Source organism: Hemitrygon akajei, chromosome 13 (genome assembly GCF_048418815.1).
Source record: "Hemitrygon akajei chromosome 13, sHemAka1.3, whole genome shotgun sequence".
In the NCBI taxonomy this organism is placed as follows: domain Eukaryota; kingdom Metazoa; phylum Chordata; class Chondrichthyes; order Myliobatiformes; family Dasyatidae; genus Hemitrygon; species Hemitrygon akajei.
The window spans coordinates 42,231,799-42,256,541 of record NC_133136.1 but is presented as its reverse complement, the minus strand read 5'-3'; the positions used below and the strand labels follow the sequence as shown (position 1 = coordinate 42,256,541).

The 24,743-nt window shown below is 38.9% G+C and overlaps 1 protein-coding gene across 10 annotated transcripts in view; it reads left to right on the top strand.

Moving 5' to 3' along the window:
* Positions 1-24,743, top strand: part of pde4d (phosphodiesterase 4D, cAMP-specific) — a 1,157,264-nt gene that overhangs the window by 1,090,931 nt on the left and 41,590 nt on the right. For all 10 annotated transcript variants that reach the window (XM_073064478.1, XM_073064489.1, XM_073064480.1 and 7 more), the window contains one exon: positions 16,543-16,655. In XM_073064478.1, the coding sequence (XP_072920579.1) occupies positions 16,543-16,655 (113 nt within the window). The remainder of the gene's footprint in view (positions 1-16,542; positions 16,656-24,743) is intronic.

Here is a 24,743-nt window from a genome sequence, read left to right as displayed (position 1 = left end):
GGTTGGGGATCCATTGAAGCACTCGGGCACTGAAATCGAGGAAGGTAGTTGACTGGTGTGGGGTTACTGTAATGAGATGGAGAGTTGGTTGAGAGTGATGAGCAGATGGTAGATGGTTTCCACCTGCTTCTGGCTTGTGTAATCGTGTTGGCAGATGACTTTCAGGTGCACATACACTGCTGCGTCAATCAATGTTTCACTTATTCTGTCAGGAAATATAGAGGAGGCTTGACCCAAACACAGAGCAGCGGACACGATTTAATATTGAGCGATAACTTTAATAATAAATTGCACAATAACAAGCCATGGGGGCCACAACACAAGAGAGAACTGATTCTAAACATAAGACAATGAGGTAACAAAAGTCCAACTAGTTCATATGAGTGAACGAGGACTGTGGAAGGAGAGCTAGGTTTAAGTAGGCTGCAGGTGATGAGTTGGAAATGAGTGGTAGGTGACTCCTGTTACCTACCACTGGGTGGAGAGTGGGACATGTCTGCTTGTGCAAGCTTGACATCGAAGAATAGAGGATAACATTCTGTATGCCACTTCGATCTCTTCTGCTGCCTTTAAGGATCTGTGGATACGCATACCGAAGTCCTCTTTGTATCCAGTAATCTCCTATTCTCCTTGTTGCAGATCTTCAGAACTGTCACCTCACACTTATGTAGATTAAATTTTATTTCCAAGTTTTTTGTCCAATTGACTTGATCATTTAGTATTTTCCTGCAGGGTAATTCCCTTTCTTTCTTTGTCAACTACATGGCCAATTGTATCATCTACAAATGTTACTACTATGCCCCCTGCGTTTAAACTTAAATCCTAAGATGTACTGAATTAAGGGCTGAGTACTGAGTTCTGTGAAGCTCTATTAGAATTAGCCTTCCAGTTACTAAAATATCCATCAACAATACTCTTTGTTTCTGCCACGAGCTTTGCACTTTGTCCCACTCTTGATTCCATGAGCTCATGTTCTTTTGACCAGCCTGCTATAACCCTCCTAGATGAAACTGCTTCTGTATTTTGTCTGTCTGGAGTCTTAAAGGAAGTGCAGTCAAGTTCATGTAGCGTTGATTGCAATGCACCAAAATTCCCTGGATTTTATCCCGGAATATCATACACGTATCTATCCACTATTCAAGAATGGCAACATAATAAGGTATTATAGGCTAGTTATATTGACTTCTGTCATAGTGAAAATGTAGGAATCTATTATTAATGGGAAGTAAACAAGACATTTGGAAAGTCATATGATGGATAATCATAGCATGAATTTATCAAATGAAAAGTGTACTGGAATCCATTAAAGAACAGGCTGGAAATGGTAGAACATTAGGTGTAGTGTATTTGCATTGCCAGGAGTGATTTGATACATTACCGTATTCCACTGGGTAAGAGCAAGTGGGGTTGGTGATTGGGGGCAATGTATTGGAATGAACAGGACAGAGGTGAACTAACCAAACACAGTGAGATTATTTTCACATTGACAATCTGTAACTGGTGGGCTGCCTGAGCGATTGGTGCTGGGTCCTAAATTATGCTTTATTTATAGAATGACTTGGATGAAGGCACCATGTGTTCTGTAGCCAGGTTTGCTGGTGATAAACGAAAAGGGAGGACTAGTGAGTTTAGAAAAGGATAAATGAGCTTTTTAAGGAATATATGAGTAAATGGGAACAGATTTAAAACATGGAATATAATATGAAAAAAATGTTTTCCACTTTTGAAGGAGGAATGACAAAGGAAATTATTATTTAAATGAAGTGAAGCTCCAGCACACAAAGCTCAAAATGTTAGCAACAATTAGGAAACCTAATGGATTGCTGTTTATTTTGCAAAAACTATGGATTATCAAAGTAGGGAAACTTTGATGCAGCTTTACAGGGCTCAGAAAAGACTATATCTGGAGTATGGTTTACAGTTTTGCTTTCTATACTGCTAGGAGGATGTGCTGACGTTGGAGACAGTGCTGAGATAGCTCACAGGATTGACTCCTGGGATGAAGAGGTTGACTTATGAATAAAGGTCGAGCCATTGCTCGTTGGAGTATGGGAGAATGAGAAGTGATCCGATTAAACTTGCATGACTCTGCAGGGCATTGACAGGGCATTGCTGTGAAGATAATTTTCCTTCATGGGATATGCAAAAACTATGAGGCATTGATTCAGAATGAGGGGTTGGCTATTTTAAACAGAAATAAAGAGAAATTTCTCAGACGGTTGTGAATGTTTGAAATTCTCTACCCAGAGAGCTGTGAAGTCAGCCATTGAGTATGTTGAAGGATGAGATTCGTGGAAATTAAGATGCAGGAAGAGAACAGAAACTGGTGATGGGGCCAAGTTTGGAACAATTATCATCTTACTGCATGACGGAGCTGACTCAAGGGGCCAGCTGCTCTGCTCCATATGTTCTTAATGAAATTGTTCCCAAGTTAACCTTACTAAGAAGAAAGGAGGAGAAAACAAAGAAACAAACTTTTGCCCACATGCAACCACAACTTCATTATGTGGTTTTATTTTAGATCTTTCCAGGAATATAGCCAGAGTTAAATGATTCGATATGGGGGTAGTATTAGAGCAAGAAGTATAAAATTGTTATATTTTTATAACAAAATGTAATCTTCCTAAAAGCCTGATTTTGTTTTTGCTGCAACATTTAAAATCCAGCCTTTCTTCCCAGCACTACCCTGGCCAAATTTAAGCATTAGAAAGGTCAGTGAAAATGCGGTCAGTCATGTTCTGTACACCATCACATGAAGTACTTTAGAACCCTTTATAATTAGCAGTCATGGGGAAAATTGTAAAGCAATAGAATTGTTTGGTGAACTATAATGTACAATAAACAGTACAGTGAAGGACATATTGTGCTTTATTCCTCAGATTAATAGCTCTGAATGGGATTAATGGACATCTTACCATTCCCCAACAGGGTACAATATAAGGCTTTTATGAGGAAATGTAGTTTTATGAGGATGATTTCATTAGCTAATCCAGACACTCAAATCTGCCATCTATGTGAGTTGTTTATCTAATCGCTTCTTCCTCAGTAGTGACAAAATGAAAATAAACACTGGCTGATCAGGAATGTGAAGAGGTTGTTGCAGAGGAAAGATCATGCTCTCAAACTTAATATTTTACCAGACAATAAACAATGTTTATCCTCATGTTATAGTTCAAATTGTCCATGTGAATAAAGAAATGTTTAGGACCAGTCTGTGTTCTATCAAACTGCATTATCAGGTACATACAAACCGACGCAGAATCGACTTTTTTAAAAACCATCAGTAGATATGTTCAATGAGCCTCTTTCTCTGGCAGCCCATTCACAGAAGATGCAGTGTAAACTGTATATGTTTCTTACTCTAAGCAACACGGACAAAAAACTGGAGGAACTCAGCAAACCAGACATCGTCTATGGAGAAGAGTAAACAGTCGTGTTTCTTGGATTTCCAGCATTTGCACATTTTCGCATCTCTATGTTTCTTACTCTTGTGGTTTTTGTATTTTTAATCCTTCCCTTTATAAGGCAATAAGTATCTTGTCCTATGAATGTAGATTTTATTGGAAGGATGTAAAACTGCAGATTTATAGAACTTAATTTTCAATCAATTACATTGACAAATTGTAATCAATAAACATAAGCACTTATCAAAGAATTTTCCTGCATATATTCCGTGCAGTTGAGAAGTGTTCCTTGCTTTTTTGCCTGGGAAGCATTCATCATTAACATAAGCAGGACATAAATACATTATTATGAATTTTTGCAAACTCAAATTTAGTTTTCCATTTTGTTTCATGATTTGCCTACATAGAACTGCACCCAGAAAACCTCTCAAACCTTTACTGTTCCTTCAAATGTACTTGCATCATTGCTGCAAATTTCCTTTATAATTTGTTTAACAGTTATTAACCTTCAAAAGTTCCACTTCCCTTTTGCTGATAACTTCTTGTTTTTAACATTTGTCCCCTGGAATTTCTCCCTTTGCCCAAGGCAAATTATTTGCCTAAGTTAACAAATCCCCTTCCCTCTTTCGCAGGTGGAAAGTAAAAAGGGAAGTGCCACTAATGAAAGCCACTAATCAGAACAGGTTTATTATCACTGATGTATGCCATGAGCTTTGTTGTTTTGCAACCACATTATAGTACAAGGTCGTTATTTAAATAAAAATAATTGTGCATAAATATGCAGCTTATCATCCACATGGTGCCACAATGCCAAGTGAGGCCCAGTATTTTACACATTGTCTAATGGGCAAAAGTTCTTCTTGTTCAGAATTGGTCCTGGGTCATTGTCTTCATTGTCGTAAATATAAAATGTATACCCTATATATGGGATGATGATAATTGCCCTGTTGTTGCTTCATCAAGATTCCATTAGCTTAGTTCCAGTGGCAGCAAGATCTCAGGAAGCTGAGTAAGGAGAAAATGTTATGGAAGCTTTGATCACTGTCAGAGCAGGGAGAGCTGGGGTCAACTCTAAAAACCATGAGGCTTTTAAGAGTTTTCATCTGCTGCTCCCGGTCACCCTGTGATCTCTGTCTCGGAGTCCGATGTCAGGCTGGCTTTCAGGAGGGTGACCCCTCGTAAGGTGGCAGGCCCTGATCAAGTACCTGGTAAACCTCTCACAACTTAGACCAACCAACTGGTGGGTATATTCAAGGACATTTTCAACCTCTCATTGCTACTGTCAGAATTTTCCACCTACTTCAAAAGGGAAATAATTATACCAGTTCCCAGGAAAAGTAGTGTGAGCTGCCTTGATGACTGGCGTCCAGTAGCGCTCATATCTGCAGTGATGAAATGCTTTGAGAGGTTGGTCATGGTCAGAATCAACTTCTGCCTCAGCAAGGACCTGAACCCCCAGCAATTTACCTATTGCCACAATAGGTCTAAATTAGATGCAATCCCAATGGCTCTTCACACCGCCTAAGATCGGGACAGTACAAACACCTATGACAGGATGCTATTTGTTGACCATAACTCAGCGTTTAACACCAGCAATCCTACAGTCCTGATCAATAAGCTATAGAACCTGGATCTCTGAACCTCCCTCTACAACTGGATCCTCGACTTTCTAACCAGAAGATCACAATCTGTGCAGATTGGTAATAATATCTCCTCCTCACTGGCGATCAACACTGTTGCACCTCATGGGTGTGTGCTTAACCCACTGTTCTACTCTCTATATACCCATGACTGTGTGGCTAGGCATAGCTCAAATGCCATCTATAAATTTGCTGATGATACAGCCATTGTTGGCAGAGAGGGCATACAAGATGAGATATACCAGCTAGTTAAGTGGTGTCACAGCAAAAACTTTGCACTCAATGGCTGTAAGATGAAAAAGCTGATTGTGCTCTTCAAGAAGGGTAAGACAAGGAAGCATAAACCCATCCTCCTAGAGGGATCAGAAGTGGAGAGAGTGAGCAATTTCAAGTTTCTGAGTGTCAAGATCTCTGAGGATCTAACCTGGTCCCAACATATTGATGCAATTATAAAGAATGCAATACAGCTGTTTTATTTCATTCGGACTTTGAAGAGAATTGGTTTGTTATCTAAGACGCTTGAAAACTTCTACAGATGTACCGTGAAGAGCATTCTGACAGGCTGCATCACTGTCTTGTACTGGGGGGGGGGGGGGGGGTTGGCTACTGCACAGGACTGAAAGAAGCTACAGAAAGTTGTAAAATTAATCAGCTCTATCTTGGGTACTAGCCTCTGTAGTATCCAAGACAACTTCAAGAGGTGTTGTATCAGAAAGATGCCATCCATTATTAAGGACCTCCTTCACACAGCACATGCCCTTTTCACACTGTTACCATCAGGTAGGAGGTACAGAAGCCTGAAGAGACACACTCAGTGATTCAGGAACAGCTTCCTCCCCTCTGCCATCCAATTCCTAAATGGACATTGAACCCTTGGACACTACCTCACTTTTATTACTTTGTTTTTTTCACTATTTTTATTTTAACTATTTAATACACATATACATACTTAGTGTAATTTATTTACTTATTTATTTTTATTTCCTATATTATTATGTATTGCATTGTACTGCTGCTAAGTTAACCAATTTCACGACGTACGACAGTGATAATAAACCTGATTCTGATTCTGATTCCGATTATTTTGATGAAATCAATTAAAAGTTGTTAATGCTCAACTAATTCCTTAATGTCAAAATAAAAGCATTTATTAAAACAATTTGAAACATTAAACTTTTGAAAAAAGTCTGTTTAAAGTAGTTTGCCTTTTCCTGTCCTTAATTTGTAGGACTCTTGAAATCATTGGGGTTTTAGGTGGAGAGGTATTTCCAAATTGAAGGCTGGATTCTGCACTTCATGTGGCAGACTTCCAGGATTCATGTATTTGACAACACATGCTTGGAAGTCCTGGAATTACTGTTGTTTAAATGGCTGAGTACCAGAAACTTCATTCAAGACTGCTGATGTTAGGTGGCAAGTATTCTCCCATTATAGCTTAAATTCCACTCTGTATGTTTTTTTGTATGGAAGGCGTATTTTAATGACAGGCTTTCTTTGAGTCATCAAGACATTTGAATCTTTCATCTATATGAACCATTTATCATTCCTTCTTTCCAATAGTTCTTTAATCATCGATGAATAAACACTACTACAATCTAGCATATTAAGAATATGTGGAAGCGGGTCAATTTTTTGACATAGAATTGTGGTGCAATATAGACTTTACTTTTGGCTCTCCTGAAACAATATATCAATGCAGGGGGGAGAAGAAAACTCTTGTAAAAGACAACAAACTGAAGAAGATCTAGATACATGCTCATGAAGAGAAAATTATTGAGGGAAGTTTTGAGAAGAAAAGCAAATTTAGTTTGATCTAGTGTCCATCACTCAGTTATGATATCCTGAAGTATTTTCTGTTTTGTGTACTTATTATGCAGGCAAAGATGACACCTTATTCAAGGAACCTTTTTTTTTAATCTGCTGGGCTTCACTTCAGAGCAATATCCCATTTTGCATTTTTTAAATTAAGTAAAAATTCTTCTTTCCTAAAAGGGTACTGCATCTCTGTTTCCCATACTGAAGAATATGGTTCATACAGATAAGTGGGAATCAGTAGAAGTGATGTATAGAGATTTTCAGAGGGCTGCAAAGGAGGTTCATCGCCAAGAAATTGTGGGTAATGTACTTGCATGGATTAAGGATTGGTTAGTGGACAAAAGGCCAAAAGTGGCAATGAACAGGTCTTTCTCGGGGTTTCTCAGGCTATGATTAGTGGGATACTGCCAGGGATTGGTACTTAGGTCCCAGTTATTCATGATCTATTTCAATAATACCAGTTTTAATTGTTATTCTTGCACCACACACTTCCCACGTCTCCTGAACTCCTCTTCAATTAAAACCAAATTTGAAAACACATAGTAACACACACAAAAAATGCTGGAGGAACTCTACAGGTCAGGCAGCACCTATGGGAATGAATAAATAGTCAACATTTTGGGCCGGGACCCTTCTTCAGGACTGGCATGGAAACACATGCCTTAGAGCAATTTCAATGATCAGGTCTGGTATCCCAATGAAATCTGTTTTTCAGTCAGTATCACTAAAATGTTTTCAATTTGCACAACATCACTAATGTCTGTGCAAGCACAAAAGTTGCCATGACATCGACTAATGTTTGCATTTACCTAGCCAAAGTAGGTTCAGGGAGTCCATAAATAGTGGAAGGCAAATGGAAATGCCACTCATTTATTTGTTAGGCTCCTTACTCCAGGGCATGATATAGTCATTAGTTCCAGGCAAGAGCTCAATACCAAAGAAACAAGATGAAAATAAAGAATGGGCTAGGAAACTATACTGAGAAATAAATGGTGGAAAAATACGGAGGAACAACAAAGGGGAAGAGAGAAGTGAAAAAGAGGAGAGCCTTATTTTCCTATCAGTTTAGCAGCACCAAATTTAGTGCAATGAAGAGAAGTGGTTATGAGACTGCTTCCAGTGCTTTAGCGCTGACTATAGTAGTATAGTGGGGATCCAGCCTGAAAACTGGGGATATAATCTGCAAGCCTCCAAAATACAGAGAGGTACAGGAAAAGGGCCAGTAACATCATGAAGGATCCCACCCATCCAGCTCATGGTCTGTTTGTCCCACCTCCATCAGAGAGGAGGCTATGTAGCATCCCCTCCAGGAGCACAGACTCAAAAACAGTTACTTTCCCCCCCAACCACTACTACTTTATCATTTACTCCACCCACTAACCCTAGCCTTCACACCCCCCAATCACTACTACTCCATCATTTACTCCACCCACTAACCCTAGCCTTCACACCCCCCAATCACTACTACTTCATCATTTACTCTCAGGCACCTTATGTACAGGCATTCCTGTGCCTAGTATCACTTTATGGATATAAAATCCATGTATATAAACTATATTATGTATTTATATTTATTGTTTTATTTATTATTATTTATTGTGTTGTTTCTCTTATCATTTTTTATATGCTGCATCAGATCTGGAGTAACAATTATTCTCCTTTACACTTATGTACTGGAAATGACATTAAACAATCTTGAATAATGCATGATGTCTTCCTCCCATATGTTAGATGTTGGCTTTTTTATTTCAGCAGTCTTAACATTTGGAATTTGAGAGATGAAAAAGGAAACAAAACTGAAGATACTGGCTATCTGTGTTTATGGGGCTATATTTCAGACCTATTAACTTAGCAGCATTGAACTGCTGCTGCTATGTTAACAAATTTCACAACACTTGCTGGTGATAATAAACCTGATTCTGATAGGGATTTGGAGGAACAAATTGGTAAGAAGATCGCAGACTGTTTCAAGAAACATAAGGTTGTTATAGTTGGTGATTTTAACTTTCCACATATTGACTGGGAATCCCTTACTGTAAAAGGACCAGATGGATAGAGTTTGACAAATGTATTCAAAAAAGTTTCCTTCATCAGTACGTAGTTTTGGTCACCTACCTACAGGAAAGATGTATTCAAGGTTGAAAGAGTGCAGAGAAAATGACAAGGATGTTGTCAGGTCTGGATGACTTGAGTTATAAGGAAAGATTGAATAGATTGAGGCTGTATTAAGTTAGAAGGTTGAGGGGAAATTTGATAGAAGTATACAAAATTTTGAGGGGAATAGATAGGGTAAATGCAAGCAGGCTTTTTGCACTGAGGCTGGGTGAGACTAGAACTATAGGTCATGGCATAAGATGGTTTGTGGTAGGCAGAGAGTTAAAGAAGAGAATTTGTTTTGGAGTGATGGGGTTCAGGTGTTGGGGCCTGGTGCTGTGGTGGCCTAAATAAAGTTTTTAAAGCTCATCATGAAGAGAAAATGGATAGACAGGAGACAGTGTATTCTGGAACTGGGATGTAAAACAAACTGCAGGAGCAACTCAATGGGTTAAGCAGCATTTGTGAAGGCAAAGGAATGGTTGATATTTAGAGTTGAGGCCCTGCATCAGGACTGAGAGTGTAGCGGAAAGATAGCCAGAAGAAAGAAGTAAGAAGGAGAGGTGGTGAATGTAAGTCAGTGAGATGAGTGGGTGGCAGGCAAATGGAGCCAGGTGGAGGAAGACACTGTTTAGAAATGGAGGCTGATGGGTAATAGATAAGGAATAAAAGGCGGAGTTAATGGGAAAGGAGAATAAAGGCAGATGGAGCCTAAGTAGAACAGTAGGACTGGAAAAGGAACACAGGGTGGGGGTTAAGTTAGAAAATTCAGTGTTCACACCATTGACTTGTAAGTTACCCAAGAGGAATACATGTTGTTCTTCCAGTTTGCATTTGGTCTCTCTGTGGCAGTGGAGAAGGCCGAGGATGGAGAGGTCAGTGGGGGACTGTCAAACGGATTGCTTGTGATTTTAACTCCTCTTCCATTCCTTCATGGCTTGTCTGTCCTTGGCCTTCTCCTTTGCTGTAGTGAAGCAAAGCACAAACTAGAACAATGCCTTATATTCAGCTTGGGTAGCCAATAGCCATAGGTACATACATTGACATTCCCATTGTCAGTTAAAATGTACCTCCAGTGTTCCACTCTCACTCCTGCTCATCCACCTAGGTTTTTACTTCCTGGGTTCTACTTATCACCCATTGACTTCTACGTCTGAACTACCCTCTCCCCAACAGGCTCTATTCCCCACTCCTCTAGACTGTATCTACCTTCTTCTCTTTTCTATCTATCCTCAGCTGGCTCTATTGGCATAATTAGTTTCCTTATCTTTTTCCATTAATCGACCACCAGCCACCATCACTAAACTCCCACTCCCCCATCTGCCCATCATCCCTCTCCTCAGCCGGCTCCACCTATTGCCTCATCTCTCCTCTTACCTCTTTACACATCTTCTCTCGACTCTTTCAGTCCTGGCTCGTGGTGTAGGGTCGTGACACTGAGCAACTCTTTGCCTCCACAGATGCTGCTAAATTCCTGCACTAGTTTGTTTTCTGTCCCTAGAGAATATTTTTTTTTCTTATAGGGATATGGAATGTAAAATATCAGGGCGAGGGGAGGGAGAAAGTGGTGTAAATAGTGCAGAGAGAAACAGAGCCTTCGAGTGTTGGTGGGGGAAGAACCCGGCGAACGTGGAGAGACAGATGACATTTTGAATAGGTGGGCGTGACAGGGGAGCGTTGATGCGATGAGGATTCATCAGAGCTGTTCTGTTGACTGCAGGCGTAGTTCTCGTTTTGTCCTTCCTTATATCGTGCTATCAACAAAAGCATGAACACACCAGCCCATCAGGAAACGAATCGAAAGATTAGCTAGTAAATATTTTTGCAAGAGTTACCGTTTAACTTAAACACACCATGAATCCGGAATCCTCATGAAATCATTTGCAAATGCTTATAAAGTTTCATCTCTTTAGTTCTTCAGTATTATTTGACACTGTGGAAATAATATTACGTCCTTCGCCGTGATGGATGCTGTTCCTTCAGCTTTATAAGTGTAAATTACCTACTGTTACTGAAGCTGGAAAGTAGGCGTTTGTTTTTACTGTACCGTGGTTTCTACATTTCATACGGCGTGAAGCCACGTCACTCACTAGCAGAGCTCCTTGGAGGTGGATAAACAGACCCATGAATTTAATTTCATCTCTTTCAAATTCAGCGTGTAGAAAAGTTGACTGCCAGCACTTCAGACAAAAAAAAAAGAGATGTTTGTAATAGCAGAATCAAACTGTGTATTTGTTAAACTTGAATTCAAATGCTACAGAGCAAAGTCATTTTTATACATGTTTGCAAAAGAAGCTGAGGTGTGTATAATTTGCCAGACAGTGAACTGAAGGCCAGATTACTTCTAGTTTTATTGCAATTTATTTTAATTAATTTATGACGCATTTAAAAGATACCTGCTGCTCAAATAAACTCCCACATCAAGCCACTGTTATGCAGAAAAGAGCACCAAGTGGTAACAGGAATTTAGTGGTGAACCAGCAATAAGATAATGGCACTCCAGAAAGATGTTATTCCTTTTCGTAATGATAACATTTAATGATGGTTAACTTCTCTCCAGACTACCGTCCCCTCACCATTTAATTTTGTATTGGATGTTTGTTTTACTGATTGGCACCTTAAAACACATTACAGAATACTTATCTACCCCTTTGAGCCTTTGGGGGTTCTCTGAAAACATTTAGCAGTATCCCTTGGTATCTTATTAGACTCACTTAATACTTGATAGACTCCACGAGGCACCTGACCAAATCCAAGTTCTTATTTCCGCAATTCCAGCATGTTGGTGGAAGGTTGGTCACATGGATACTGTATATGCATGATTTGCAAGTTCACATGATATCATTGGATACCAGCTTTTAACTGTTCAAAGCTCCACATGCCTGATGCATGTGTTCCTGACGTTGCTGGAAACCCTATCATTAAAATGACAGTTGATATGAATTCTTAAGTGTTCAATGCATAGTGCCTTTCCAGCACTTTAACCAGTTGCCTGCCCTATTCCTGTTGAGATAGCAGAATTAAAATTAAGCAGAGTATATTGAGTGTGATATCACAGGTTTGCATTGAAAATGGAATGGGAGCTAAATTGGCATTGAGTATCAAAACCAGTTGCTTTATCACTGAAAATGAACTTTGCTCTCTCTGCCACACATTGTTATCTATACGGAGCCAGGATGGCAAGTGTGGAGGGAAGCTACAGAATTTCAGAGCTCCAGTAGCACTTCATGGGGTCTCCAGAGATGACCCTGACCATTTGTTGGGTCGGCAAAAGGCAAAGGGAATAAAAGATGTCTGTGCTGTTGATAATGTAACTGGAGCTTGGGCCCAAAGGTGGTTAGCTGTGGTACCTGGCTGATTCATTCAGGCTCCTATGCTCCCATGAGAAAGGCTCTTGAATAGTTTTCATGAAGTTGTCAGTGTTTGTGGCAGTAATCCCACACTGGTCCTGTTGATGGACTATATTGCATGCTTTGTTATCAAAAGGCTCTTGGCTCTTGCTAAGGCTGCTCTTGGGTCAGGATTCAGAAAAACTTCACATACAGAATCCCTGTATTTTTTCTCTAGTATCCTTACTTAGAGCATGCAAGAAATTTTTCCCCAACATGCCATCCTGAATTGATGAATTTTAGGCTACTGTTCATTATTTCCAATACCTTGATCTCATCATTGCCCTTTAAGGCACACTCCTGGCAAAGTACTGCAGGAAATTTGTAGGCAGCAAAACATGCCCTTTGTGTGCAGTTGATCATGTGCCAATACAATTTTACTTAAATTTCAGCATAATTATAAGTTTGAAAAAAAAATCCAGCAGTGCTTTGCCCTACCATTATGAAACCAGGCAGTTATTACAGTTATTAGGTGTTTTTTTTTGCACCACCAAGATAGCCCAAGGTGTAAGGAAATATTGTTTTGAACTCGTCATTACAGTAACAAAAGAAAACCGGTTAGATTTATGGAGGAGCTTTCAACATTTCCTAAAATTCTTTAAAGCTCAAATATTTTTGATGGGAAAAGTAGCAGTGAGTTTGCCCTCAGCAAGTTCTCAACAAGCAGGCATGTGAAAATGACTAGGTAATCTGCTTTTAGTGGTTGATTATTGGCTCGAGCACCTGACTGCTTTGCTCTTCATTGAAGTAGTGGCATGGGACCTTTTACATGTACATCAGACATCACATCTTGTACATGGCTGCTCCAACAGTGTATCATTCCTTAAGTGAAGCACTCCTTTGTGCTCAAACCTCTGAAGTGGAACTTGAACCTTGCGTCTCTAAAGTAAGAGTGATTATTATTTATAAAATAATTTTTATTGACCTGAGTTACTTTCAGATTTTACTAAAATATCTCGTAGAATTATTGATTCTCAGATTATTTTTCTACTTAACATCTTTGATACGTTAACATAATCATTATTAAACCACACCTAGAGTATTGTGTTCTGTTCTGGTCGCCTCATTATAGAACCAGAAGGATCTGGAAGCTTTAGAGAGCATGCAGAGGAGACTTGCTAGGATGCTGCCTGGATTACAGAACATGATCTATGAGGAAAGATTGAGCAGGCAAAGTAGGGTGAGAGACAACTCGATAGTGGTGTATAAGATTATGAGTAGACTTTTTTTAGCCCGGGGCAGGAATGGTCAATACCAGAGGATGGCCATTTAAGGTGAGTGGAGGAAAGTTTAGGGAGATGTCAGAGGTAGATTTTTAATACATAGAGTGCCAGGCGCCTGGTAAAGATTGCTATGGCTGGTGGTAGAGGTCGATAGAACAGTGACATCAGATCAGCACATTGGATGTCAGAAAAATGGAGGATTATGGAAGGGCTGGATTGATTGTGGAGAAGGTTTATATGGATCCACACAACATCATGAGGAAAAGAGCACACATGGTGCTGTATTAGTCAATGTCCTGTTTCTTTCTTGGTGACTTCAAATTTAATACAGTGCCCTGAAAAAGTATTCAGCTCCTATAAATATTTTAATAGTTTACTGTCTTATTTTCTAAATTTAAAATATATTGAAGCAGGATTTTTGAGCTAATCTACAAAGCATTGTGCATCATGTCTGTCAATAATTTACTAGAGATTAAAAACCAAAATTGTGAGGCAAAGGAAGTATTCATCCCCTTTGCAATTACTAGGCTAGCTTTCTTCAGGTGCAATACTGTAGATTACTTTATCCACCCACCCAATTTGTTGATGTAGACAATTGGAGAATCACCTGTTTTCAATGAATTTGCAAGAATAAATACCCCCTCTCTCTGTAAAGTCCAACAGTATGGAAATCTTTCATCAGATCAAACCAAAATGAAGACGAGTACTTGCGACAAGTCAGGGAAATGGTAATAGAGAAGCACAAATCTGGGGAAGGGTTCAAGATCATCTCAAAGGCACAGAACATACCTCAGAATTCAGTGCAGTGCATCATGGGAAATGGAGAACATGTAAAACTGCAGCCACAGGTCGCCCCTCCAAACTTAGTCTCTGCAGAAAAATGGCACTTGTAAGAGAGGCTACTGTGACACCAACAGTCACACTGAGTGAGCTGCAGAGGTCAGTGGCTACAAATGGAGATGAAGTTCATGTCTCCACAATCTCTAAGGCCTTGCACAAAAAGGATATTTTTGGAAGAGTGGTAAGGAAGGAACCCTGACTTAAAAAAAGCACACCCTTGCCCATAAAGACGTTGCAAAACCTCACTTAGAAAATACTGTAAAGAGGTGGAAGTAAATGTTGTGGTTGGATGAGACTAAATTGGAACATCTTAGCCTCAACCCTAAGCTGTACATGTAGCACTAATCAAATACTGCGTGTCAGTCAGGTACACCATCTCTACTGTAAAGTGTGGTGTAGATGGCATCATGCTATGTGGATGCTTTTCAACAGCAGGGACTGGAAATCTGGTCAGGAATGATTGGTGGATGCATGCTGCTAAGTACTGTGGGTAAAAACCTGCTGGCCTTTGCCAGAAAGCTTAAACTGGGAAGGAAGTTTACCTTTCTGCAGGACAATGACCCAAAGCACACTGCCAGAGCAACCAATGAGAGGCTTCAAATGAAGAAAATTGATGGCTTTGAGTGGCCCACTCAGAGTCCTGAGCTCAACCCGATTGAATATCTCTGGCAAGACCTCAAGATTGCTGTCCAGCACCACTCCCAAGTAACCCAGCAGAACCTGAGCAACTTTGCTTGGAGGAAAAGGCAAATCTCGCTCCATCACATTATACAAAGCTGATCGAGAGTTATCCAAAATAAAAACTTCCAGTAAGATGGCGTGCTCACAAACACAGCACTATTTTTTAATGTTAGCTTGCTATTTTGAATATTTTGCATCTTGGCCCCAGAGGAATATTGTCTCATTCAGCTGTATCTACGGACGGTTTGGATGATAAGTAAACTTGATTTGATTGGCTGTAATATCTGCGAGAGATGGTCCAACTAAGCACTGAGCAAAGAGGGATGAATACTTTTGAGAAGCTGCCATTTCAGTTTTTGAACTTTTAGTTTTTCTTTTTTGACAATTTTTCCTGTTTTTTTTGGGCTCTACTGTGGGGGGAAAAGGAGCATGTGATTCACAACTAAATGTTCTTAGTTAAATTGATTAAAATCTCTGGTTGTAATACTCTTGTACAAGAACAAAAGGTTTGGGGTCTGAATACTTTTTCAAGGCACTTTATATTCTTAAAATATAATGAAAAATAGAAAAATGTGTATTAGTTCAATACATTTTATTGTGATGGAACCTGGAGATATTTTGGCAGCCAACTCACAAAAACTGCTTTGTATGCTTCTCACTGAAGGCGTGCCAGATCCAGATCCTCTCTAAAGATCTATGCCGGGATTTCTAATCAGCCTGGCCCTTTGCTTATACAGAGCACTACTGCTTCTGGTTCAAAGAAAAGAGGCAGACTTTCTGAGTTATGTGATGCCACAGAGTCCTCTAACTGATTCTAGTATTACGAAGATAAAACTAGTCATATTTTCTTGAAGTGATGCGAATGGTTTAATGTCACAGTTGAAACAGGAAAAAAAGCAGGAAACTAACCTAATTGGAAGTGGAATGTGTGAGAGGATGTACTGGCTTGTTCAAATGGTTTTATACATTCAACTGAGCAGCTGTGGAGCAGTTTAAAAAATTCATTCGGAATCATCATGAAGAAAATTTCATGGGCAATGTGAAGCTGACTCAAGTACCTGGCTCAGGATAAAAGCGTCTATTTATTTTATGGAAAATATTCTGCAGACTAAATAAGTGTGTTCACTTTGGCTTTAATAATACCAGTACATCAAAGGATGGACAAAGAGAAAATTCTTCATTCATTGTATAACGTTTATGACTGACGGACCTGCTACTGTGTTTTGCTTTCCCACAGAAAAAGAACTCAACGCTAACGTGGCCGCTCTGGTTTGAAACAGAGAAAAGAATATATTCCTGTTGTTATTTTATTGAGAAAACATTATGAAGGACAACTCATGTGTGAGCTCTGGTCACCCGAACATGGCTTTGTGTGGCATGGTGGACCCTTACACTGTCAAAGCTAATCCTGTAAAAAGTTCAAAAGCTGAACTTCCATTCATCTGTTTGCTCGCAGAGGAGGCCTACCAAAAGCTCGCAACAGAGACCCTGGAGGAGCTTGACTGGTGCCTGGACCAGCTGGAGACCCTGCAGACCAGGAATTCTGTCAGTGAAATGGCCTCCAATAAGGTACGACTTTGATGCTGAGGTCTATTGGTTCAGTATTGCTATTTGAATAACCTTTGAGGCAGAGAAATATAATACTGAACCTCATGAATAAAGTTTTATGCAGGCACATTATAAAAAGTTTGAATGATCGGATTTTAACTGATCCAGGGAAGGAAGATGTTTCCATGGAAAGTATCTTGCAGAATATCACACAATCATATTGTACAAACATTAGAAAGAAACAGCCTTATTAAGAATCAATACACACTAAGTTCAGACTCAAATAGGTGATCCATTCCCCACACCAAATCTCTGAGATCAAATGTTTTTCCCTTTCATTACATTGGAATTAATTTCAATCATACTGACATTTCTGCAGCAAAATTTTATATTTCCAAGTAAGAATGTAGGCAAAAAAAATTTTCATTTTAAAAATGTTATTCAGATAGAAAGAATATATTTTCATGTAATGATTGCAAAAATGATATTCCCAGATTAAGAATTTAAATGGTTTCTGCTTTTTTTGTTTGTTTTCCTGAGACAAGTTTACAGTTGCAATAAGCTAGTCTCATAATTGAATCCTAAATGGAAGATTTTGTGAAAACCAAACATGAATACAAATATTGTTGATCTGTCAGACACTGTGCATTCTGAATTACAGTGCAAGCTTCCCTCAGTAAGTACGATGAATTAAACTCATTGCAATTCCAGTCTGATGTTTTGATGATCACTTTCCATTGGAAGGCTTGAAGGTGATAATTTAAGATGACCAGATTTTGTTGCAAATGGATGGAAAGACTACAATTATTGAGGCAGATATTTGGTCACTTCAGCCACTACTGTGAAATAGGGAACGTGTTTATAATTTTTATCAACACAATACATGGACATTACATGTTACTGTCTTAAACGAAACAGAAAAATGACATTTGTACACAATGTACATTTTCTTGTGTTTTTGCATGCAATGTTTAGTGAAATTAAATATATATTTACAGTTGTAATTATCACTTGAACCCTGTTGTAAAACAATCATAAGTGTAAGCTTGAGTATTAGTTTTCATGGCATGCATTGGACAATGTGTAGCATCAGGATTAGCAAATTATGTTGTGGATATGCACAATTAGTTTACATTATAAAGTAAAGGCATTTGTAGATGCTATATGCATTTAATGTAAGTGACACATGGTACTTCTATTTAGTATAATATGTAGTAGTGTTTGTCACTTCAAGTTGTAACTTAGCTGGTAACAGAAATAATTTCTCACACACACACACACACACACACCAATTCAAGAGCAGCTTCTTCCATATAACCATATAACAATCACAGCACGGAAACAGGCCATTCCGGCCCTCCTAGTCCGTGCCGAACTCTTAATCTCACCTAGTCCCACCTACCCGCACTCAGCCCATAACCCTCCACTCCTTTCCTGTCCATCTTGTCCTGTCCTTCCCCTTTGCCATCTGATTTCTAAATGGACATTGAACCCATGAACACTACCTCACTTTTTAATTTCTGTCTTTTTGCATGACATATCTTAATTTAACTATTATATATATATTTACTGTAATTCAGGTTTTTTAAAATCATGTATAGCATTATATTGCTGCCGAAAAGTTAACAGATTTCACAGCATATGCCAGTAATATTAAGCCTGATTCTAATTCTGATTGAGTAGGGGAATTTGTATAAAAATGTACTAATGTGTTGAAGTATGAATGACCCTTTTTCCCCATAGCTATGAAACAGGTTTTAAAGGATGTGATGCTGTGACTTTATAAGGCATTGTTAAGAAAATATTTGGAGTATTGTTTGCAATCTAAGGGAGGATGTGCTGGCATTGCAGAAGTTCCAGAGCAGGTTCATGAGAATGATCCCAGGAATGAACAGGTTAATGCAGGAGGAGTGTTTAATGGCTCTGAGCCTGTACTTGTTGGATTGTAAAAGAATGGGGGGGGGGGGGGGGTCTCATTGAAACATACACTCTACTTAGGACTTTCAATATTTGGTATGAGGAGAGGATGTTTCCATTAATGGGAGAGTCTAGGACAAGAGGGTCCAACCTCAGAATAGTAGGAGATCCCTTTAGAACAGAGATGAGGAGGAATTTCTTTAGTCAAAGAGTGGTGAATCTGTGGAATTCATTGCCACAGAAGGTTGTGGAAGCCAAATCATTGGGTATATTTAAAACAGAGGTTGGTAAGTTCGTGATTAGTATGAGTAGTAAAAGTATAGGAAGAAGGCAGGAGATTAGTATAGAAAGGGGAAATAAGTTGGTCATGATTGAATAGCCTAATTCTGCTCCAATACCTCATGGTCGGATGGTCTAGGTTTTCTTTATGGTGTCATGGATAATTCCTTAGATCAATTGTCGTTATGATTCCGCAGATGTTTCCAGAAATGACAAATAAGGCCAGGATTGAAACTTTAAACATAAGGTTGAGGTAAACATAGAAACAAGACCATTGAAAAGGTCATTTTCTAGTAAATGAAAAATCTTCTGTACTGGTACTTATTACAATATCAGACATTTACCCTTTTCATTACTTGCGGCATCTCCACACTAACTGCATGCTTCCTCTATAACAAAACCAGGATCTTTCTCACTGTTAACTTCCAACAGTCTCATATTAACTAATATTCTGCTTTTCTGTTCATCTTACCAAAATGATAATCACCTGTTTCCCCATAGGATACTCAATCTGCATATTTATCCCTTTTCATACTCACTACTTCCTCAACCAAGTCACCTCAACGAAGTCATTAATGTGAACTGTAAACATCTGAACTCCAGTATTTTTGCCAGAAGAACCCCATCAATCACAATTTACCAACCTGTAAAATAGCCTATTTTCTTTCTCGTGCTACAAGTGTACCATCTTGCTCTCCTTATTTAAGGGGAGATATACTTGGAGATGCAGTGAAATCTTATTAGGTCCGTCTCTGGATGCAGAGGCCACCCTTTGAGGAAAGAATGAGCAGAATGAGCATGTATTCTTTGGAGCTTAGAAATATGAGAGGTGATCACTTAGAATAAAAAATGTTCAAAAAAGGCTTGGTAGAGATGGTGAAGCCCAGGGGATTAGAATTAGGAGGCATAGTCTCAGGAGAAACCACTGTATAGTGAGGTGAATTTCTTTTCTATTCAAAGGTTGTTATCTTCCTAATTTTCTACCACAGAGAGCTGTTTATGAATCATTAAATAAACTAAAGAAGAGCTGAGTGGTTTTTGGACCATGGGAGATTCAAGAATTCTGGTGATTGAGCGGAAAAGTAGGCTGAAACAAATTATTATATCGGTCATGAATGGTAGAAACTGCTCGGTGGGGTGTGTGGCCTTTCCTTGCTGGTACTTTTTTATGTGATATGCTGTGGCACATTCCTGTCCGTGCAACTTTATTCACATTTTAGGACATTGCTCACCGGATTTAATTTTGAAGGAAAGCAAAACATGATAATGCAAGGACAATTTTTGTTTAAACGTGATCAATGAGAACTGGATGTAGATAAAGTTTGCTCTTGCTGTAGCATAACATGGCAGAGTGCCCAACCATATTTCAGAGTTTAATTCTGCTCCTGTGCTAATAAGGAACAAACAATAAAGCATAAAAGTTATTTTGTACTAAAGTTCCTTTACAAAATATCCTTTTGACTTTTTCTGGTTACCTGTCCTGATAACCACCTTTGTTCAAGGTATTACGTAATTTGATAATGCTTGTTTGGAATATTTTACTACCTAAATGTTGCCGGTGTTATTTGTTTCCATAAAGAATTAATGTTCATACAATACAAAGATTGCTTTCTGCTGATCAGTTTACTGCATGTTTGCACAATCTGGCCAGTAGAAAGGAAAAAAATGTTTTGCATTTTGAAAGTGTTGGTCTTTTCATTTGTATGAAAATCCTACTGTGGCCTTTTAAACAAGAAAAAAAAAAGTGTCATGATTCTTTAATTTCAAAATGAAAATCTTTGATTGTTCATCCAGTGAAAAAAGCAGGCAAGATTTTCATGTTCAAAAAATAAGGGGTTAAATCTCTAGAAGATATCCTCGGAACTGAATTAGCAATAATCTATCAGCACCTATTTTTTTGTGCAAGTAACATATAAGCTACAGTTTTGAGCACATATTGTAGAGTTAGCATGCATTTCCTGTTCGTGCATTGTCCAATGGAGAGTCACCTCATTGTGTCATAGAATGATACAGGATGGAACAGTAATGCAGTCGGTCCCTTTGACCAACTGGTCCATGCCAACCACAGCATCCTCCTTGCTGCCCACATTCCCAGTTTCGGCCCCTAAACCTACAAGCCCTTCTCCTCCATGTACCCATCTCAACATCTCTTAAATGCTGCAATTGCATCTGCCTTAACCATTTCCTCTGACAGGTAATTCCAAGGGCTCTGTGTAAAGAAGTTACCTCTCAGATCTCTTTTAAATCTTGCCATTCTTATCTTGTACTTGTGTCCTCTAGTTTTGGACTCCCCAAAACTGGGGTAAAGACTATGAACATCTACTTTATGCATACCTGTCAAGATTTTATAAATTATGTAGTCACCTCTCCTTCAGTGAATAAAATTCTAGCGTGGACAATTAGGTATAACTCAAGCCCTCTAGTCCAGTTAACATGTTCATAAATCTCTTCTGTACCCTCACCAGTTTTTAATGGTTTTCCTGTAAGAGAGTGACCAATACGGTACATGATCCTCCAAATGCCATCACAATTGTGCACTGAAAGTGGGAAGGGGGCAGGGAGAGGGGAATCATGATTGTGAAAAGGGGAAGGGAGAGGGGAGAGAGCAGGAAGCACCAGAGAGACATTCTGTAATGATCAACAAACCAATTGTTTGGAATCAAATGACTTTGTCTGGTGTCTCTTGCACCCGCGCCACCTCCCGCCCCTGGTACTCTTTCTCTGCCACCTGTCCCATACCCCTCCCACGGTGCTGCACCCTCGCTATTCCCAACATCCTTTGCTCCCACCTGATTAACAGACTTACTCTCTGCTCCACGTTAACAAATACAGTACTGTGCAGAAGTCTTAGGCACTCTAGCTATACATATGTGCCTATTTGCACAATGCTGTAAACGTAGTGACACCATCCATATTAATTAATTAACAGCAGAAATAAAATTATAGGATTGCAGTTTATGGATTGTGCAATTGGCAGATGGCTCAACAAGAATACCATCATGTGGAAAGTACTGAAACCTTCACCATCCTGTCCGCTTTCAGGCAACCATGTTCTTGTACTCCTCGATACCTCTCTTCAACAACAGTCCCCAGGGCCCTACAATTCACTGTGACAGTCCTGCTCTCATTCGTCTTCCCAAAATGCAACACCTCACACTTATCAGAATTAAACTCCATTTCCATCCCTCTGCACAGTTAGTCAGCTGATCGAGATCGCTCTGTGAATCCTGATAACCACATTCACTGTCAATGACAATGCCTACTTTAGTGTCATCTGCAATCTTGCTAACCTTCTACATTCTCATCCAAATCATTCATGTACATGACAAATAGAAATGGGAACCCTGGGGAACACTACTAATTACATGCTTCCAGTCTGAGAAGCAACCTTCTACAATTGTCCTCTGCTTCCTACCATCAATGAATTAATTCTGCATCCATTTAGCTAGCTCTTCATTGATCCCATGTCATGCATCTCTCTGCAGCAAGCCACCTTGTGGAACCTTACCAAAGGCCTTATTGAAGTCAACATATACCACATCTACCACACTGCCCTCATCAACATTCTTGATTATTTCTTCAGAAACCTCAATTAACTTCGTGAGACACGCTTTCCCGTGCACAAAGCTGTGATTACTATCCCTAATCAGCGTGCCTTTGTTTATCTCTTCCTTCAAAATCCTCTGTAGTAATTTGCCTACCAAACAGATGTTAGGCCTATTGGTGTATAGTGTCCAGAACTTTCTTTGCAGCCCTTCTTAAATAAAAGGCATGGGTAGTGTGTTGGTTAGGAATAAGTATGTTAAATGTGCTGGGGACACTCGGCAGGGCAGACAGCATCAATGGAGAGAGAAACAGAATTAAAGTTCTAGTTTAAAAATTCCAACACCTGCAGCTTTTTTGTTCTTGATTGTTGGCTAGATCTTTGGAGAATTTCCTACTAATGCGAACACTACTTCTTAGACTGGTATTAAATAGCAGATGCATCTTGCTTCAGCATTCCCTCCATATAAAAGATGTGATTTAAATTAGTGCAACACCATGTCAACCTGTGTTATGTGCCAAAACTTGGAGAAAAGCTTAAACCTGTGATCACCTGTGACCAGGTAGCAAGGCACCCACTTCTGATTGCAGTCAACTCAGAAGTAAATAAAAGCGTGCTATGTGCCTCATTAATTTGATGGAAGGATACTGAGAGCATGCATCATCAACTTTTGTCTTTTGGGCGAGGTTGTCTTAGACTGTCATTCAAATCTTAATCACTGGGAAAAATTGGGTGGATTGCTAAATAGAAGATCAACAATGAGAACATAAAGGCATTATGAGTAAGAAAGTGATTATGGGAACTGCAAGCTTTAATAGACAATTTCAGTTGATGTTCCACAGAGACTTTGTGGTAACTTCTGCATTTTGGAATGCTGATCATGGGGATTTAGATGAAGAAGAAACGAGAAATGCAGCTTTGGTGAAAAGTGCCAGTAAACGTACTAAAATTGAAATCCAGAACTTTGCTGTCGTGTAAACATTAAATTAATTGTTTACTATGTAAATTTTGAGTAACTTATAGACTTGACTGAAAGTGAAATATCTACACTTTAGCATAGATTTTATCTTCTCACCTTTTGAGAAAAATATGAGAAGATTAAAAAATTCTCAAGTGAGTCTTTCAACAGCACTTTAGTTCCACCAACCTGAGGAGATAATATGGGACCTGCTGAGTATTTGTTTTATTTACTTCTGATATGGTAGTGAGTTTTTTTCTCCTCAATATATTGAAATGAAATCTCTGAAAGATAACTAGACCCCAGAACATTACAGCACAGTACAGTCCCTTCAGCCTACAATGTTGTGCCGACCTACATAAACCTACTCCACAATTGATCTAACCCTTCCTTCCTACACAGCACTTCGTGCTTCATTTTTCTTACATCTGTGAGTCTAAAAGTCTCTTAAATATCTTAAAATGCTGTGCATTTTTTCCAAAGCAATGTTAAAGTTCTAGCAAGTAATGCCCATTGTATGCAGCAAATATCAACATTTTAGGAGTTTTTTTTCTGAAAACTACTTCAGTTGCAATTCCTTTACGGCATATTCTCAAAAAATTCTCATCATATTGAATAAAATTACCTCGAAACATACATAAACGTTCATTACAAATGGCTTTATTTCAAGATGTTAGATGCTGTTTGTATAACCTGGTGCATGGTAGGACAACTTTATTTGAGAAGTAAAAACGACTGAAAGAATAATGTAGCATCCTGGAGCTTGCAAAGCAAAGATGATTCAGAAGATAATGTGCGTTATCTGTGAGTTTTTAGCAGTTAGTCATTCCTCACCCCTTTTGGGATTTTATTTTGCATCATATATAACCAAAGCACAATTCATGAATTCTGCTGGTTCAAAGTTAGAATACTGGCCACTACTGGATATTTAGTGGATACAATCTTCCATCCATGAAGACATGGAAAACATTTACAAATTTAATTCAGCTAACTATATGGAGGGATATATTTCCCTGAAGCTGATGAATATTCCACTTTAATAGAGAAACAATGCAGTTCTGAGCATTCTCAAATTGTATATAATCTGTTTGAATTTTTTTGGTGCAATTTCAACATGACCTTTCTAAAACATTGCTGGAGAAGTAATCAAAACTAAACTGTGCTGCATTCTTAGTAGAGAATTATTATCTGAGCTCACTTGAAAAAAAAAACACATTTAAAAATGCTTTGGATTCTCAGTAAGAACTGCCTTCTTTTCATTTCCTCTCCTTAATCCCAATTAAAAGATTTCCAAAGCAGAATAAACAGAAGTCAAACAGATTGCCTTGATCTGAGATTGCAAATGATTACTGTAATTTGACATATTGAAGTGCAGCGTATTCACTGTATCGGATCAGATATATCTTCATTC